The following is a 17,144-nucleotide window of genomic DNA, read 5'->3' as shown; positions in this document are numbered from 1 at the left end:
AAGTGTGAGCGCTCTGAATCGGGCTCAGGTGCGGTTCAGTTGCCGGTCCTGGCCTGGTTGGCAGAGGTGCGCCAGAGCATGGTTCAGTTGGGCTTTGGTGCGGTACGCTTGTAGTGTGAGTATAAAGTGTGTCTGCGGCCCAAACTGAAGATGCGCCGTCACTTTAAGAGACTGTGTGATCTGGATTTATTGATCAAGCTGACTGATGAATGAACACGAGCTGCAGAGTTTATCACAGACACAAAGCCCTCACTGCACCACAGCACACCTCCTCAAACCCGCAGCAGCAGGACGTCATCAACATTATCAGTGTGTGTGTGTGTGTGTGTGTGTGTGTGTGTTGCTCACAGTGAGACACTCCTCTGGATCCTCCTATAGAGTACGAGTCGTTCTCGGTGCCGGACGTCTCCTCACTGCTGTCCTCCTGGAATGCAGATCTGGAGAAGGAGGTTTTCCCTCGGCCCTGTTTAGACGGAGTTGTGCTGGAAACAGAAACACACAGAGATATATGATAACAGGTCAAGCTCTAGACTCATCACAGACCAGCAGATATTCAACTGTGCGCTTCATGAATGACCGGCACAGAAGTGAAGGTGCACCTATTACTCCTCGTTTCCACTGAGCGGTGTGATTCACTGCAAATAATGCTGTTCATACTTGAATTAAAAAGCCTTTCTAGACAAGCTAAACATTCCAACAAGAATATTCCTGCTTCTCCTTCTGACAGAAGTTGATGTGGTTTACCCCACTGACCCCATTCTGCTTGCTTTAAAGATGCAGTGTGTGTGTTTGACACCCGGTGGTTGAACTAGGTATTACACTCCCAGATCAAAACACACGCAAGCGCAGGTTGCCAGATTGACCAACGGGAGCGAGTCTAACAGTCATCCTAAAAGGCTGATTTGTGGCTGAAAACATATCAGTGATTCAGCATCTACATGAATCCTGTTCAAGAGCAGTAATCTGTGTTCATTAGATGATAGAGCTCAGCATAGTGCTGGAGTGCAGTGAGTGACCTATTCTGTGCTTCTGAATGGCTGTGTTTACCTTTCTGTCCTGTTGCGCTTTCATTTAAATCATTTATAACTCATTTACATATATATGTGTGTATGTGTGTGTGTGTGTGTGTGTACCTGGTCCTGTCAGACGCTGCGCTGCTGCTACTGCTGCTGGTGGACTCAGAGTCGGAGCTGGATCTCGGCAGGCTGCGTTCGTTCCTGTACACCAGAAAACTCTCCGTCTTCGGCTGACCGCTTCCACCAAAACCATTACTGTGCAGATCTGACACACACACACACAAACACACAGTTACACACCTGTGTTTAATTACACACGTCACTTCAAAACAGCGGTACAGAGAATAATAATATTAAAGGTCACCTATTCTGCCTCTTTATATAAGCTGTAAAATACGTCTCTCTAGTGTGTGTGTGTGTGTGTGTGTGTGTGAGTCTGAGCTGAGAATACCCCACAGATGATGCTCTCCAGCTCTCTGAAGCTGACCCTTTCAGGCTTTGATCCTAACTGTGGCATTTGGTGACTGTTGCTTTAAATGCAAATGAGATTGTGCTCTTTTCAGAAGAGGGCGGAGCTACAGACGGCAGCGTGACATCCTCTTGCTCTATTTAATACACGTCTTCAGAGTATATATATTCAACCAAAGAATATTTCAAAAGTTATTGTGTTTATACTTCAGCCAAAATAAAACCAATAAGACTCTCCAGAAGAAGAAATATTATAGAAAATATTGTGAAAATGTCCTTGCCCTGTTAAACATCTCTTGGGAAATATTTGAAAAAGAATAAATATTGCACAGGAGAGTGAAAGATCGTGCCCTCGACTGTATGTGAAGGACGAGCGGAAGTGTGTGTGTGTGTGTGTGTGTGCTGTAGTGTCATTACAGTAGTGACAGAAGTGTGTTTTCTCATGCTCTAATAGAGGGATTTCCCAGCATTCACCGCTCTGAACAGAAAACATCTGACTCATTCAGAGAGATGTGTGGGGCTTTCCTCTGATTTTAAGTGTTTTTGATGCATTTGACTGATGTTTAATGAGAATAAAATAAAGCTGATGATCTATCAAACTGAGCACTAAAGAGAGCAGTGCGAGTAACACACACAGGGCGAAAATGCCATCAACAGAAACAAAAATGACCCGGAATATGGAGTAATAAGCGTTCATGTACTATGTAAAATCATGTGTACATAATATGAGTACAAAAGCATAGTGAATATATTTGAACATATATGTGCATATTTGTAGTTTAATTAACTAAAAATAAACTGTCATATATAATATAATATATATAGATATATATATGAAATCCACAGAATGACCTCGTATGTTAAATGTGTGATTGGCATTTGTATTAAATTTCTACATGTGGGCCTTGCTGTGTTTAATTATTTAAGAACTGTCATAACCTATTCAGATCACCTTTAGATTGAGAAAGCAAACCCACGCTTTACTTTGTCTCCCCCTTGTGGGAACTGCAGCCATCGCAGTCATTTGAAACGAGCTGGCTGGATTCAGCAAAACACTGCTTTACACTGTAAAACCCCTGACCCAAAACTAAGACTGCATTGTTTAAAAGATGTATTTATTTGTTTAATTAATTATTTCTTTTCTATTTCTTTTCTAATTTCTATTTAATTTTTATTTTCCAACTTAAATATTTTATATATATCTTCTCACAAATTCTTCACTTTTTACATTTAATATGTTTCATATTCATTCATCATTATTATCTTGTAGATCTTCTCATTATCTGCCATTTTTTTCTTTGTTTTTGCTCAATCAGTCCCTCATAGAAATATTGAGGAGGGGCGGGGCTTTCTTCTCTTGTAGGAATATTAATTAGTGGGCACTAATCATTTTTGTGCACCTTTCCACCAATAAATATTGATAAGGAACTGGAGCTTTCTTTTTGTGCAACATTCCCCTATAGGAATATTGATTAGGGGGCGGGGTTTTATTTTTTAGCATAATTCCTTTATAGGAATATTGAGTAGGGGCGGGGCTTTCTGTCCATCATTTCCTATTGGGAATATTAATTAAGGGGCAGGGCTTTATTTTTGTGCATCATTCCTTTATAGGAATATTAAGTAGGAGGTGGGGCATTATTTTGTGCAACATTGCCTTATAAAAGTATTGATTAGGAGGTGGGGCTTTCTTTTTGTGCATCATTCCCTTGTAGGGATATTAATTAGGGGGCAGGGCATACATTTTGTGCATCAATCCTTTGTAGGAATATTGAGCAGGGCCAGGGCTTTGCGCATCAGTCCCTCATAAGAATATTGAGTAGGAGTCGGGGCTTTCTTTTTGTGGAACATTTCCTAATAAGAATATTAAGTAAGAGGCGGGGCTTTGTTTTTGTGGAACATTTCCTTATAAGAATATTGAGTAGGAGGTGGGGCTTTCCTTTGTTGTGCAACATTCCATTCTAAAAATATTTAGTAGAAGGCGGGGCTTTCTTTTTGTGCAACATTCCATACTAAAAATATTGAGCAGGAGGCGGGGCTTTTTTTTGTGCAACATTCCAATCTAAGAATATTGAGCAGGAGGCGGGGCTTTCTTTTGTGCAACATTTCCTTATAGGAATGTTGAGTAGGAGGCGGGGCTTTCTTTTGTGCAACATTCCCTTATAGGAATATTGAGTAAGAGGCGGGGCTTTCTTTTTGTGCAACATTCCATTCTAAGAATATTAAGCAGGAGGCGGGGCTTTCTTTTGTGCAACAAACTCTTATAGGAATATTGAGTAGGAGGCGGGGCTTTCTTTTGTGCAACATTCCCTTATAGGAATATTGAGTAGGAGGTGGGGCTTTCTTTTGTGCAACATTTCCTTATAGGAATATTGAGTAAGAGGCGGGGCTTTCTTTTTGTGCAACATTCCATTCTAAGAATATTAAGCAGGAGGCGGGGCTTTCTTTTGTGCAACAAACTCTTATAGGAATATTGAGTAGGAGGCGGGGCTTTCTTTTGTGCAACATTCCCTTATAGGAATATTGAGTAGGAGGCGGGGCTTTGGATTTCACTCAGACTTTAAGATGTGTCCTGATGTGTAACGTCAGTCCCTGAAGCTGCTGCTGGCGGGTTATTGTGGGGTCAGAGGTCAGACGTACCCAGGATGAGGTGTTCGTGATCGCTGTCGGACTCGGAGCTGGAGCTGGACTGGGGGCTGTGTGTTCTCTTGCGAGAAGCTGTGAGTGAGGGCAGCTGCGGGGGCCCGATGGGGCTGGAGCTCAACACCCCAGCGCCATGCAGCACCTCGCGGTTCTTCGGGGGCCGGCCAGGGCGTTTCGGGGGACCAGAGACTTTAGGGTTCTTCTTGGAGAACAAGACAGAGGTGCGGCGGCCCACTTCAGGAGCCAGAGCTGAAGAAGAGGAGCTCAGATCTGCAGAACACACACAAAACACAGATCATTCATACAAGCCTGTCTAAACACGTGTGTGTGTGTGTGTGTGTGTGTGTGTGTGTGTGTGACCTTTGATCTGGTGGCTGCTGCTATCTCTTTCTGTGTTGTGTGTGTGCTTCACCGTGCATGTTGGTGTGTGTGTGTGTGTGTGTGAATCACCTTTGATCTGGTGGCCGCTGCTCTCTCCCTCCTCGTGCCGGGCTCCTCCAGTGCTGTGGTGTATGGTGGCTCCGCGCTCCAGCAGTCCGGCCTCGTGTGAGTGTGTGTGAGAGTGTGTGTCCAGCAGGAGTGTGTCGCGTGGGTGCGCCAGCTTCCTGCGCAGCGCCGTCATCTCCTTCTTCAGCGCTTTGGCTCTGCGCTGCTGGCCGATGCTGTGTTTCCCGGACGCCGCCTCCTCATAGCGGCTCTGCAGGATCTGCAGCTGCTCATCCGCAGGGAGGCGCCGCCAGCTCTCCGACAGCAGCTCTGACACACACAACAACACCATTACAGTCAATACAGTGCACAACACACACACACACACACACACACACACACACACACACACACACACACACACACACACACACACACACACTACAAGCAATTAAGTTCAATTCAATCAACACAGCACAACACTGAAACTCTGAAGTAAACTGCATGTGTGTGTGTGTGTGTGTGTGTGTGTGTGTGTGTGTGTGTGTGACTGACCGCCCTCTATGTAGACGCGCTCCCGCTCTCTGTCCCGCTGGTGTGTGTGTGTGTTCTCGGGGCTGGGCTCTCGGTGCAGATGCAGACCCGTCTCGTAGTCGAAGCCGATGCGCTCGGCCTGCCTGCGCGCCTGCCGCAGCACCACTCCTCCCGCCTCCCGCAGTCGGAGCGCCGCACGGTAAAACACCGTGTCTTTAGCGTTGTACTTCAGGCAGTTGTTGACGATCTGTAGGAAATCGCCCTCGAACGCCTCGAAGCTCAGGTAGCGGTGCGACTCCACACACTTCCACATCTTATGAAAGTCCATCGGCCGCTCGATGTGGTCTAGATAGTCCGGAACCTGAACAACACACACACACACACACACACACACACACACACACACACACACACACACACACACAGGAATATTCAATACAGCGTATACAAATGTGTGTGTGTGTGTGTGTGTGTATATGAATATGTATGAATGTGTTTAGGTAAGTGTGTGTGTGTCCATCTATGTGTATGTGTGTGTGCATGTGTGTGTGTGTATGAGTAAATGTGTATGATTGTGTGTATGTGCATCTGTCTAAGCAGATGAGTGAGTATGTGTGTGTGTATCAGTGTATGTATTCATCTGTGTGTGTGTGTGTGTGTGTGTGTGTGTGTGTGTGTATATATATGCATGTGTTTTTGCTTATGAGTGTGTGTGCATGTGTGTGTCTGTGCACATGAGTATGTGTATATGAGTAAATCTGTACGATTGTGTATATGTGTGTGTGTGTGTATCAGTGTACATATGCATTTGTGTGTGCATAAGTTTGTGTGTGTTTGTTTGCGTGTGTCTGTGCATATGAAGGTGCGTAGGCATGTGAGCATGAGTGTGTGTATGTATCAGTTTATGTAAGCATCTGTGTGTGTGTGTGTGTGTGTGTGTGTGTGTACATGAGTGAATGTGTACAAATGTATGTGTGTGTGCCTGTCCGTGCAATAGTGAGTATGTGTGTGTGTGTGTGTGTGTGTGTGTACATGAGTGAATGTGTACAAATGTATGTGTGTGTGCCTGTCCGTGCAATAGTGAGTATGTGTGTGTGTGTGTGTGTGTGTGCATGTGTACATGAGTGTGTGTGTATATAATTAAATGTGTACGAATGTGTGTGTGTGCGACCATGTCTGTGCACATGAGTGAGTAAGTGTGTGTGTGTGTATCATTGTATGTATGCATCTGCGTGTGTTTATATGTTATATGAGTATATATAAGTAAATGTGTACAAATGTTTGTATGTGGGCGTGTGTGTGTCTGTGCACATGAGTCTCTGTATGTTTGTGAATCAGTGTGTGTATGCATCTGTGTGGTCATGTCTGTGCGCATGGGTTTGTGTGTGTGTGTGTGTGTGTGTGTGAGTGAGTAAATTGTATGAATGAAAGAATGTGAGTGAGTGTGTATGATTGTGTATGTGTATCAGTGTGTGCATGTGTATGTATCAGTGTGTGTGTATCAGTGTGTGTGTGTGTGTGTGTGTGTACCTCGCTCAGCGGTACGGGCTCAGTGAAGAAGTTGTTGGTGTCTCTCTCCTGCAGCTGCTCCAGTGTTCTGCGCAGCAACACCAGCAGTGGAGTGAGCTGCATCTCCATCGCCATCTCCTGCACCTTAATCTGCACGCACACACCCCCCACACACACACACACACTCAGATTAACAGCAAGTCAGTGTGTCTGAAGCTCTTCATCCAGCAGCAGTGGCTCCTCCTCTGGATGGGGAATAATGTGGGCGGGGCTTGTGTTGCATCGTGTTTACATGTATTGGGTTTGGAAGTGATTGGATGGTTTGCTATTGGAGGATCTGATGTGAGTAAACAGGCGGCTGACCCCACCCCTTACACCAGTAAACACCAATCGGATAAGAGATGTTGTTGTTTTGATTCAGGATTATGAGACGCATCACTTTAAGCAGAATACTCATCTGCATTTAATAAGAAACGCTGCAATATTCCTGACAAATTATTGTGTGTGTGAGTGTGTGTGTGTTTATGTGAGTGTCTGACCGTCTCTCTCTTTAGCTTCTCCCTCTTGCGGATCAGCTCCACCAGCAGTCTGGCTCTCTCCAGATCATGACGGAGACGCTGCCACGCCTTCAGCTGCTCCTTCAGCACCGAGTGTTTCTCCTCACCGTCCCTCTGCACACACACACACGCACACACACACACACACACACGCACACGCACGCACACAAACACACACACACACGCACACGCACGCACGCACGCACACAATATTTAATATTTAATATTGGTCTGAGTTGACACAGGTATCGAATAATCAAATGTAAAGTAACACGTTCACATATAAACGTTAAAGCTACACGTGTTCTGCTTTTCTGTGCACGAATGCTTTAATCTCACTCTGATTAACAGAAAGATGATATTCTACATGTTTTGTTTATTAATTCCACATTGATTAAACTTGTCTCCTGGTCAGCTGTAATCTCTACATGACACTGTTCTCTGTGTGTGTGTGTGTGTGTGTGTGTGTGTGTGCTCACCGTGACGGGCAGCGGCTCTGTGTTGCGCTGTGACTGCAGGTGCGTCTGCAGCCGCCTCAGCAGCGGGACGCCATTACGGCTCTGCCTCTTCAGGGTCCAGTAGCTGTGCAGTCGCTGCATGAACTGACTCTTCCTCTGCACCGTCAGGTTACTGGTGATCTTACTCAGCCTGAAACACACACACACACACACACACACACACACACACACACACAGTCAGATCCAGATCAATACATCAGTGTCACAAACCAACATTGTAATGTACTGACAAATTAATGCAAAACTTTATTCAAGGAAAACTTGATTTATATGTGGACCACAAAAGCAGCCATAAATTAAACCGTCTGAAGGGTGTTGACTGATGATTTAAGACGAGCATTGGAGGATGCAAAAAACTGAGAAAATCTCATTAGCATCACTTTGACAGAGATCTTCTTAAATCAAATTAAATCATATACCAGTTCACCCTTCACAATTTAATGTAGAGGACATTTTGAAGTTTTTAAATTTTTTGTGCAATATTTCGTTTAAATTTAAATGTATTTTGTATTTCTATATTTCTATATATAATTTATCATATATATTTCATATACATTAATACAACAGTTCTGTCTGGTTCTGGAATCTGATTGGCTGATAGCTGTGTGATATTCTGCAATATCAGCACTCATACGGCCTCTTCACCCTTCTGTATTCCTCCGCCCACATAGACTGACAGCAGATCAATGAACTCGCTACAGTCTGACAAATATTGCAGCAGCTGGACAACATCATGCACTGCTGAGGCTTATTTTAGTTGAGAATGCAGTTGTTCAGATTGCAACTGTGCAGTTTATTTATAAAGGGCAGTGCCTATTTTAAATATTCATTATTTCAGGGAGACCGCGCATCGGCATCCATCTGCATGCCAGACTGAGCAGAGCAAAGATAGTTAATGTTGTCTATCACAAGATGGTGACGGAGACCGCATAATAAGCCCTTAGAGGAGATAAACAGCGTAATTTCAATCTACAGCTGATCAAATCATTATTAAACAGGCAAGTGACAGTCGATCTCTCTCTTGTGTGTGTTGTATTTATACTATAGTAATTGCAGTGTGTCGAGTGTGAGATGGAACTCGCATATCAGGAATGTGTGTGTTTTGTGTTGGCCTCTCTTTGTGTAACCCTGAGTTACTTTTAGGTTGGCCGTCTGTCTGTTTCTAATACATGTTCTGTTTTCACTACTGCAGACTAGTTCAGTAAACAGAAAGACAGAAGAAATGCCCGCATGTGTAGAGCGTTTTATCACAAACACGACAGTAATCTGCTAGCCTTTGCTCTGCTTTGGCTTTTTCAGGGTTCATTATTGTGTAATTATTTATATTTAATAAATTATTGTGATCTCCCGACTGCAACAGAGAAACACTGGGAAATCTCTGTAGACTGATGGCATTTCATGCTGTTCAGCCTCATAATCCTCATATGTGGGCCAAATCAGCTGTTTTGTCATCACTTTAGACGCTAGAGAATCAGTCAAACACTAGCTCTACAGTGACATTAGTGAATGAGCAGCGGTTTCTGCTGTTCTGACGTCAGCTGCAGATGTGAATGACCGGCGGTAGAAAGTAGTCCCTCATACAAAAGGGTTTTTAGACTCTCCGTGAGTGATTTTCTTTTTTATACACACTATTATGCCATCAAACTGTTGAGTAAGTGCAATATCACTCGTAGCTGTGCTATATGGCTGTATATGAGCACTGGTGGGACACTAAGAGCCAGCGCACGCCTCCTGATATGCAGCCACACCGCAGCGCTACTCATGTGATATTGCTCGTGTGATATACATAGACTTTTATTTTGTATGCAATCAGTCAATGATTAAACATGCACCCTCATTATTCTCCAGTGTGTGTGTGTGTGTGTGTAATGCATGTGTGTGTGTGCTGCTGTACTTGTGTGGTGGTATGCAGGGCACAGACAGCACGGGTGCGGCCGCTCTGCGCTCCGCCAGGATCTTTCTGGCTCTCTTCATCTTCAGCCGTGACTTCGCCTTCGCTCTCTTCGCCCGCTCCGAGCTCCAGCCCTTCCCGTCATCCTCAGCAGCCGGCGGCTCCTCCTCCTCCTCTGGCTCTGCTTCGCTGTGGGAGGAGTCAGCGCTGACCCCGCCCACTCCCCCGAGCGGGCGTGCGGAGCCGGGCGGTGTGTGTATGTCGCAGTAGGCGGTCTTGCGTACGCTGAAGGAGGTGCCGTTGGCTCCGGTCTCCCGCACCGGCTCCATCTTCATGTAGAGGCCGGCCTGCTGAGCGCAGGTGACGTGGAAGGCAGTGTAGCAGTTCGCCTTGTGGCACTGGATGCAGGCGCCGGAGCCGCGCTGCTTACAGATGTAGCAGGTTAGTTTCCAGCGTGCCGGCGGGATGTGCTCAATGCTGTCGATCGGCTCCAGGAACACCGTATTCGCAAAACACACCTGAGGGAAACACACACACACACACACACACACACACACACCACTGTCAGACAAATGAAGCCTTCAGACTGAACACTAGTATCGTACAGAATACCTAGTTCAATACATGTGCTGTCATCATGAAGGGTCAGCACACTGTCACACACACACTCACCTCCGGTATCCAGAGCGCACACACCACATGCGCCCATCGCGAGTCGTCGGTCTGCTTGAAGGCTCCACCCTTGTTAGGGCACAGTGCGCAGTCGACAGCTCTGGATGGCGACTGCAGGCAGCGGCGGCACAGCCACTGGCCCTCGGGGATGTAGGGCACGCCGTAACACTCCTGGTGCACCGCCAGGTTACACATGTCGCAGAACAGGATCACGTTACTGTTCTGACACTCGCCGTCGTTACAGATGCAGCAGACCGCATCCTCGTCAATCAGAGCGCTCGGGTCGCCCTGCAGGAACACACACATCACAAAATTACAGACACACACTCGCGCACACACACACACACATATATATATAAAGGGGTTGGACAGTGAAGGCGCAGTAGTTGGTCAGTCTGCTGTAGCTCCTCCTCCTCAGTGTAGTGATTGACAGACAGGAGTCCTGCACAGTGTCTGGAGGGTCTCTGAGCGGTTCTTCTTCAGAATAGTGTTTGGTCACTAATGATGCCGCTGGAGGAACCCCTTTTCTGACTCACTCCTCCAAAATACCCCAAAGTGCTCAATAATGTTGAGATCTGGGTACTGTGCAGGCCATGGGAGATGTTCAACTTCACTGTCATGTTCATCAGAGCGCTCTGTCTAGAGTCCTGCTGTGTGTATCGCTGCATTACCACCACCTTCAGGATACAGTGTTTGACCCAATGGGTCACGTGGTGCTCTGGAATGGTTGGGTAGTCCTTAGCAGTGACCCAGCGCCCATCTAGCAGCAGCATTTGGTCTACGGAACGCCATGATATTGAGCCCAAACCATCAGTGACCCCTCCCCAGGCTTCACTCTGGGTATCAGCAGTCTGGGTGAGGGGCTTCTCCACACCATAACCCTCCCGGATGTGGGAAAGACAGTGAAGGTGGACTCATCTGAGAACAGTACATGCTCCACATCATCCACAGCTCAACATTTCCACTGCTGGCACCATTGAAACTGGTGTTTGGCGTTGGCAGTGGATGTTAACGCAGCAGTGAGCACTGATCTGGATTCTCACCTTATTGTGGCTCTCGAAGTAGGACTCTTTCTCCAGGCGGTCCATCAGATACTCGAACACCTCCTGCGGGATGGGGGCCACGCCGTCAGACCGCCGCTTCTCGTTCATGATGTCCAGCCAGATGTAGTCCTCCTCATCGATGTCGTACTCCACCTCCTCGTCCAGCTCCTCCGCAGATTTATCGATGTACCTGTACAACAGTGATCCACAACACAGACTGAGGCCGGAGAATTAGATTTTCATCCATTAATCAGAAGACCAAGGTCAGCTTCAGCCTCCAGATCTCATTTCAATCTGTGCTCAGAGTCAGTTGACAACACTGGCTTTAGATTCACCCCTTATCTGTTATGGCAAGATGCTTACGCTTAGGTCACTGTTTTTCGATTAAATCCAAATCTAATCATGACAAACTACATATCATTGGAAAGGTCTGAAAAGACCTCTGAGTGCATATTTAACCCTGTTTTTGTAATGTAGGAAGAGCAATAAATTAAAACACATTTACGGCCACTCTACAACCTGTGGGAGCATTTACGCTTACATTTTTAAACCATAATATTGCAGGTTAAACATAATGCAATCATGATAAACTATACATCACTTTAAAGCTTAAAATGTCTAGTGTGCATATCTGGAAATATCTCAATGATATTACTGAGTTGTTTATTAATATGCAACAGGAACACACTGAGTCGTAAAGCACTACTTTGCTACATCAATCCACATGTACATTTAGTTTTTAGACGCTAAAGCCAAATCAAATACCACCAAACTACAACTTTAGTATTTTATGCCAACAAATATTGTCAAAAAAGTATTTAAAAATACAGTTCATAATATTTTAATTATATAATTTTAATATTAGATAGTTTAATTAAATAAATAAATGTTAAATCATTTAAAAAAGAAGCTAAGGTTTATTTCAGCCAATCATAGACTCCCTCGAGTGTATCAGAAGTGTTCAGGTTAGTCAGTAGTGCATCAGCTCCTCAACACTGGGGAATTCATTCATTCATGTTGTCCTACTCATTCACAAATCATTATAATTAACAAGATAACAACATAAGGTTGATAAGAGACTCATAGCTGCTGACCACCACAGTGATTTACAGCTGTATAACAGCAGCTCTTTCTGTTCACAACTCATTCACAATTTGACTAAATCCTTTATTCCTCATGCTACTAAACACACACAGCAGAGACGCGCATTTACATGCTGGACTGAACCTGGAAAGCCCAGAGACTGCCTGTGTTGATCAGAGGACTGAGCAAACAAATCTGAACATCATAAACACAGATCTGAGCATTAAAGAGACATTACAACTTTAACATATACATTCTGCACATGAGAAGATATTCTGAAGATAGATATGGTACTTTTATGACTTTAAAGAAACACTACAGATATGTTCATTGATTAAAAGCAATAGGTGGGATCAACATATCAACATTTTTTTAACTTGTTTTTGAGGTTTTCATGATCAAAAACGATTTATTTTTTAGAGAGAAACACCCAAATAATAGACATTGTAATATAATAATAATGATAATAATACACAATAAACACACTCAATAAATCTTATTATATTTAATTTACCATGCACATGCATGTGTGTATTTATCATGTCACTTTAATCTGTATAGAAGTGTCTTGAAGAATATCTAGTCTAATATTATTTACTGTCATCATGGCAAAGATAAATAAATCAGCTATTAGAGATGAGTTATTAACACTGTTATGATTAGAAATGTGCTGGAGAAATCTGCTCTCTGTTAAACAGAAATTGGGGGAAAAAAAATAAACAGGGGCAAATAATCCTGACCTCAACTGTATCCGTACACTGAGCACCATCTGCACTGCATTACAAATTATTTATTCATTTCTGTACTATTTCACTTTAGGGCTGCACAATATTGAAAAAACTGACATTGTGATATTTTATTTTTGTACACTAAATATTGCGATATATATATATAAATATAATATTATATATAAATTTTATTTATTTATTTATTTATTTTTATTTTTTTTAATGCCATGTCAGCAACCAAGGCTATTTTCATGGCAGGAACCTTTCAACAATAAATATACAATTTAAAATCAACAAACAAAAGAAAACATAAATTAAATAAGATTTTTAGTGTTGATGCATGATAAAAATTAAAAAATCTTTTCTGGTTTCACTTTGTTAAAAATGTCCTTAAAAGAGCGGATTTCATAAAAAAGTCTTCTGGAATCAGTAAAAGCAGGACAGTCCAGTAAAATGTGTTTATAGTGAGTGGAGTTTTGCAGCACAAACACTGAGTAGGGTTTTCGCGATATTGAATATATAATTTCAGCCGATAAAATGAATATGTCTATTTGGAAAGAATTCATAATTGTCAATAAATTAAGATTATTTTGTAAGGGAGTGCATCAACACAAATGATAATAAACCAATCACTAACATTGAAAAATATGGCAGAGCAACCTTCATACATTCATTCATTTCGGCTTAGTTCCTTTATTAATCTGGGGTCGCCACAGCGGAATGAACCGAAAACTTATCCAGCATATATGTTTTACACAGCGGATGCCCTTCTAGCGACAACCCATCACCGGGAAACACCCATACACACTCATACACTACGGACAATTTAGCAGAGCAACAATACTGAGCAAATAAAATAGTGCTATATGATTTTCTGGAAGTCTAGCAATATTTAGATGCACAAATTAACAATCAAATGTAAAAAAACAAAAACAAATAGTATATATACATAAACGCAATTAATTATTCCTAAAGTTAAAAATGTATTTCTTTTACCTGAACACTATATAACTGAATTAAATGATAAAAACACATTAGTAATAGATGATTTGGAAACTTTATGGATAAAGATTGCAAAAACTCCACAAATGATGAGTGTTTTCCAAAATCTGCTCAATAATAATACTGATTCACCATTACAGATCCTGTGATGTGACTATTGCGGAAGCACACATTTCAATATCGATCCTGAAACAATATATTGTGCAGCCCTATTTCACTTCATATTCAGAATTATTTACAATAACAATACATTTCTCATCTAAAGGCACCGTTCATCCAAAGAATAAAATTGATTCACTCAGACTCAACTGTACACCTAAACTGTTAAACAAAGAAAAGATTTTCTAAAAAAATGCTGGAAAAAAGAGATATCGACATAAGCGGTGTCAAAAATACTATGGAGGCCACTATGGCTGTTATCTCCAGCATTCTTCACAGTATCTTCCCTTGTGTTCAACTGCTCCTGGTCAACTGTAATTCAGACTCAACACGGCATGTGTCTTGCGATGTGACTATTGCGGATACGGATGCTGAAACAATAGAGTGTGCTGTAAGTGCAGTACCTGTAGTAGCTCATGGGTCTGGGCGGCGCGTCGGGTCTGTCCTGATCCAGCTCTCGGAACACCACCTCGGGCAGTTTGACGGCGGGTCCTGAGGTGTTGATGTGATGATGTGCTCCGCTGTCCTTCTTCTTCTCCTTACTCTTGTGCTTCCCTGTTTTCTGCGCTCCTTTCTCGCCGTTTGCTGTGTCCATTCTGTCGCCTCCTCCGCTCTCGCCGCCTCCGTTACAGGCTGCGGCTGCACTACCCGTGGCCCCTGGAGGCTCCTCAGCCCCGCTGTCCTCCTCAGAGACCACGTCCAGATTCTGGAAGATGCTGACGCGGTGCACGCGCCCGCGGATCTCCATCTCCACCATGCGCTGGGCCTCAGCGTAGGTCATGGTCTCCCTGACAGGTGAGTGCGAGCGTTCGGAGCGCTCTGCAGGGCTGCTCGGAGCCGTGTTCTGCCCGCTGGTGGCCCCGGGGCCTGTGCTGGAATCAGGACCATCGCTGGATCCTCGAGGCGGGCGGCCCTTGCGCTTCTTCTGTGGCGTCCCCTGCGGTGGTGGCGGTGGGTTCTCGTGGTCGTAGTGGTACAGGTGGTACTCGATGCCGCTGTAGCTCTTGTACACCTTACGGCAGCTCTCCACCGGGCACTCGTACGGCGGTTTGGTGGCCCGCAGGTTGTGGCAGAAAGTCTTCACGTCAAAGTCCAGCCCCATGCCGTCAGTGCACTGCAGCATCAGCAGGAGCGCCCGCTAACATCTGCCACACACACACACACACACACACACACACACACACACACACACACACACACAGTTAGGGGATTCTGATGGCATCACATTTTCAGTGTTGTGATAATTTGCTGAAGCTTTTATCATAATATATATGGTATTATTACAATATTAATGTGCTGCTGGGGATGTTTTCATCCACTCAAGAGTCTAAATTTGGCCTCAACTCCCTCTGTGTTTCAGCTAACGGGATGATATTTGCTGATACTTCTTCTTTTCACACATTTGTTTTAAAAAACTTTAAATACTCAATACACTGAGCAGATTGACTCCCCTTTGCTGATGTTGGGGACTGTTTTCACCTCATTGACTTCCCTTATAATCACATTTATAGACATGGTGTGGTAAAAACTGCATGGTTTGATTCTCGGCTGGGTCAGTTGGCGTTTATGTGTGGAGTTTGCATGTTCTCCCCGTGTTGGTGTGGGTTTCCTCCGGGTGCTCCGGTTTCCCCCACAGTCCAAACACATGTGCTATAGGGGAACTGATCAACTAAACTGGCCGTAGTGTATGAGTGTTTCCCAGTACTGGGTTGCAGCAAAAAGAGCATTCACTGCATAGAACATATGCTGAAATAGTTGGCGGTTCATTCCACTGTGGTGACCCTCTGATGAATAAAGGGACTAAGCTGACTAAAAATGAATGAATGAGGATTGATACTTAAACTGAAGTGTTACCAAAATGTTTAGTAAGCATATTAGCTTAAAACTATCGCGAAATCAGCACCCAGTAGAGTGTATTCTGTGATACTGCATCTCTAACAGTGACGATCTGTCACCAAAACGCTGCTGCTGTAGTCAGAGATATACAATAGAGGTAAAGCTGTGTTATATTGGGATATTCAGACTTTCTCCTTAATAATATCCTGTCAGAAAAGTTTTCTTTGCTAATTCTAAATAGGGAAATCAGATTAGCAGCCGATGACTATCACAGTCCAGCATTGATCACAGTCAATTAGACAGTGTTAATGTTGTGTACAAGTCATGCTGGCATGCTCATTCCCATCCAATATTCAGAGTAACATGCTGAACAATATAGAGACTGCTAAATGACCGAGTGTGCCCATATTAAACACACTTTACCTCTATAGATATACACACCTGCAGCTTCACCTCTTATTTGCTTTAATAGCTTAATTATCATCTGCCAATCAGCAAGGATGGCACATTTCAGGTGTTTACATCATAACCAGAAGCATAGAGCAGTTCTAGCATATTCACACACCATGTATTGTACATGATCCTATCCAAAAACGTGAGCAAAATCGCCCGGTTTCCATGGTAAAAGCTGAAAAACGCGTGTGTGTGCGGTGGAGGTGTCAGTGTGTGTGTGTGTGTGTGTGTGTGTGTGTTTACCCGCCTTTCCTTTACACACGTGTCCCGCATAAAACACGATCTTGAAGAAAACGAAGCGTTATTCTGTGATGATATGAATAATATTAAAACACAAACACACACACACACACACACATACATACATCTAACAGGTGAGAGTGTGTGCTAATCAACACTTACTCCTCCAGAGTCCGCGGCAGATTCGGCGATCTCTCCGAGGGCGAGGATCCACACCGGGACGGGTTTAATTCAGAACACGCGGGTCTGAGCTCAGTTATTATAATAATATATCCTTTATCAATTCTGACCATCACACACACTGAATAACACCAGGAACTGAAGCTCTCGAACAAAGAGGCTACCGCTGCATCCGCGCGCGGCACTTTC

General features: G+C 43.9%; 1 protein-coding gene and 1 long non-coding RNA gene across 2 annotated transcripts in view; one reads left to right on the top strand and one right to left on the bottom strand.

Moving 5' to 3' along the window:
- The window catches only part of brpf1 (bromodomain and PHD finger containing, 1), a gene marked incomplete in the record, with an annotated part of 21,979 nt that extends 4,926 nt beyond the window's left edge, over positions 1–17,053 (bottom strand). The window contains 10 exon segments of the mRNA NM_201016.1: positions 4,675–4,880; positions 5,106–5,445; positions 6,615–6,743; positions 7,133–7,264; positions 7,630–7,798; positions 9,563–10,077; positions 10,232–10,519; positions 11,275–11,464; positions 14,651–15,391; positions 16,938–17,053. Of these exon segments, the coding sequence (NP_957310.1) occupies positions 4,675–4,880; positions 5,106–5,445; positions 6,615–6,743; positions 7,133–7,264; positions 7,630–7,798; positions 9,563–10,077; positions 10,232–10,519; positions 11,275–11,464; positions 14,651–15,348 (2,667 nt within the window).
- Positions 2,663–4,900, top strand: LOC141375948 (uncharacterized). Its single transcript, XR_012384823.1, has 3 exons — positions 2,663–3,111; positions 3,162–3,409; positions 3,715–4,900. It is a non-coding gene; the product is annotated as an uncharacterized lncRNA (long non-coding RNA).
- Positions 17,054–17,144: the final 91 nt, after the last annotated feature.

Source organism: Danio rerio, chromosome 8, assembly GCF_049306965.1.
Source record: "Danio rerio strain Tuebingen ecotype United States chromosome 8, GRCz12tu, whole genome shotgun sequence".
NCBI lineage: Eukaryota > Metazoa > Chordata > Actinopteri > Cypriniformes > Danionidae > Danio > Danio rerio.
This window is presented reverse-complemented; position numbering and strand designations above follow the sequence as displayed.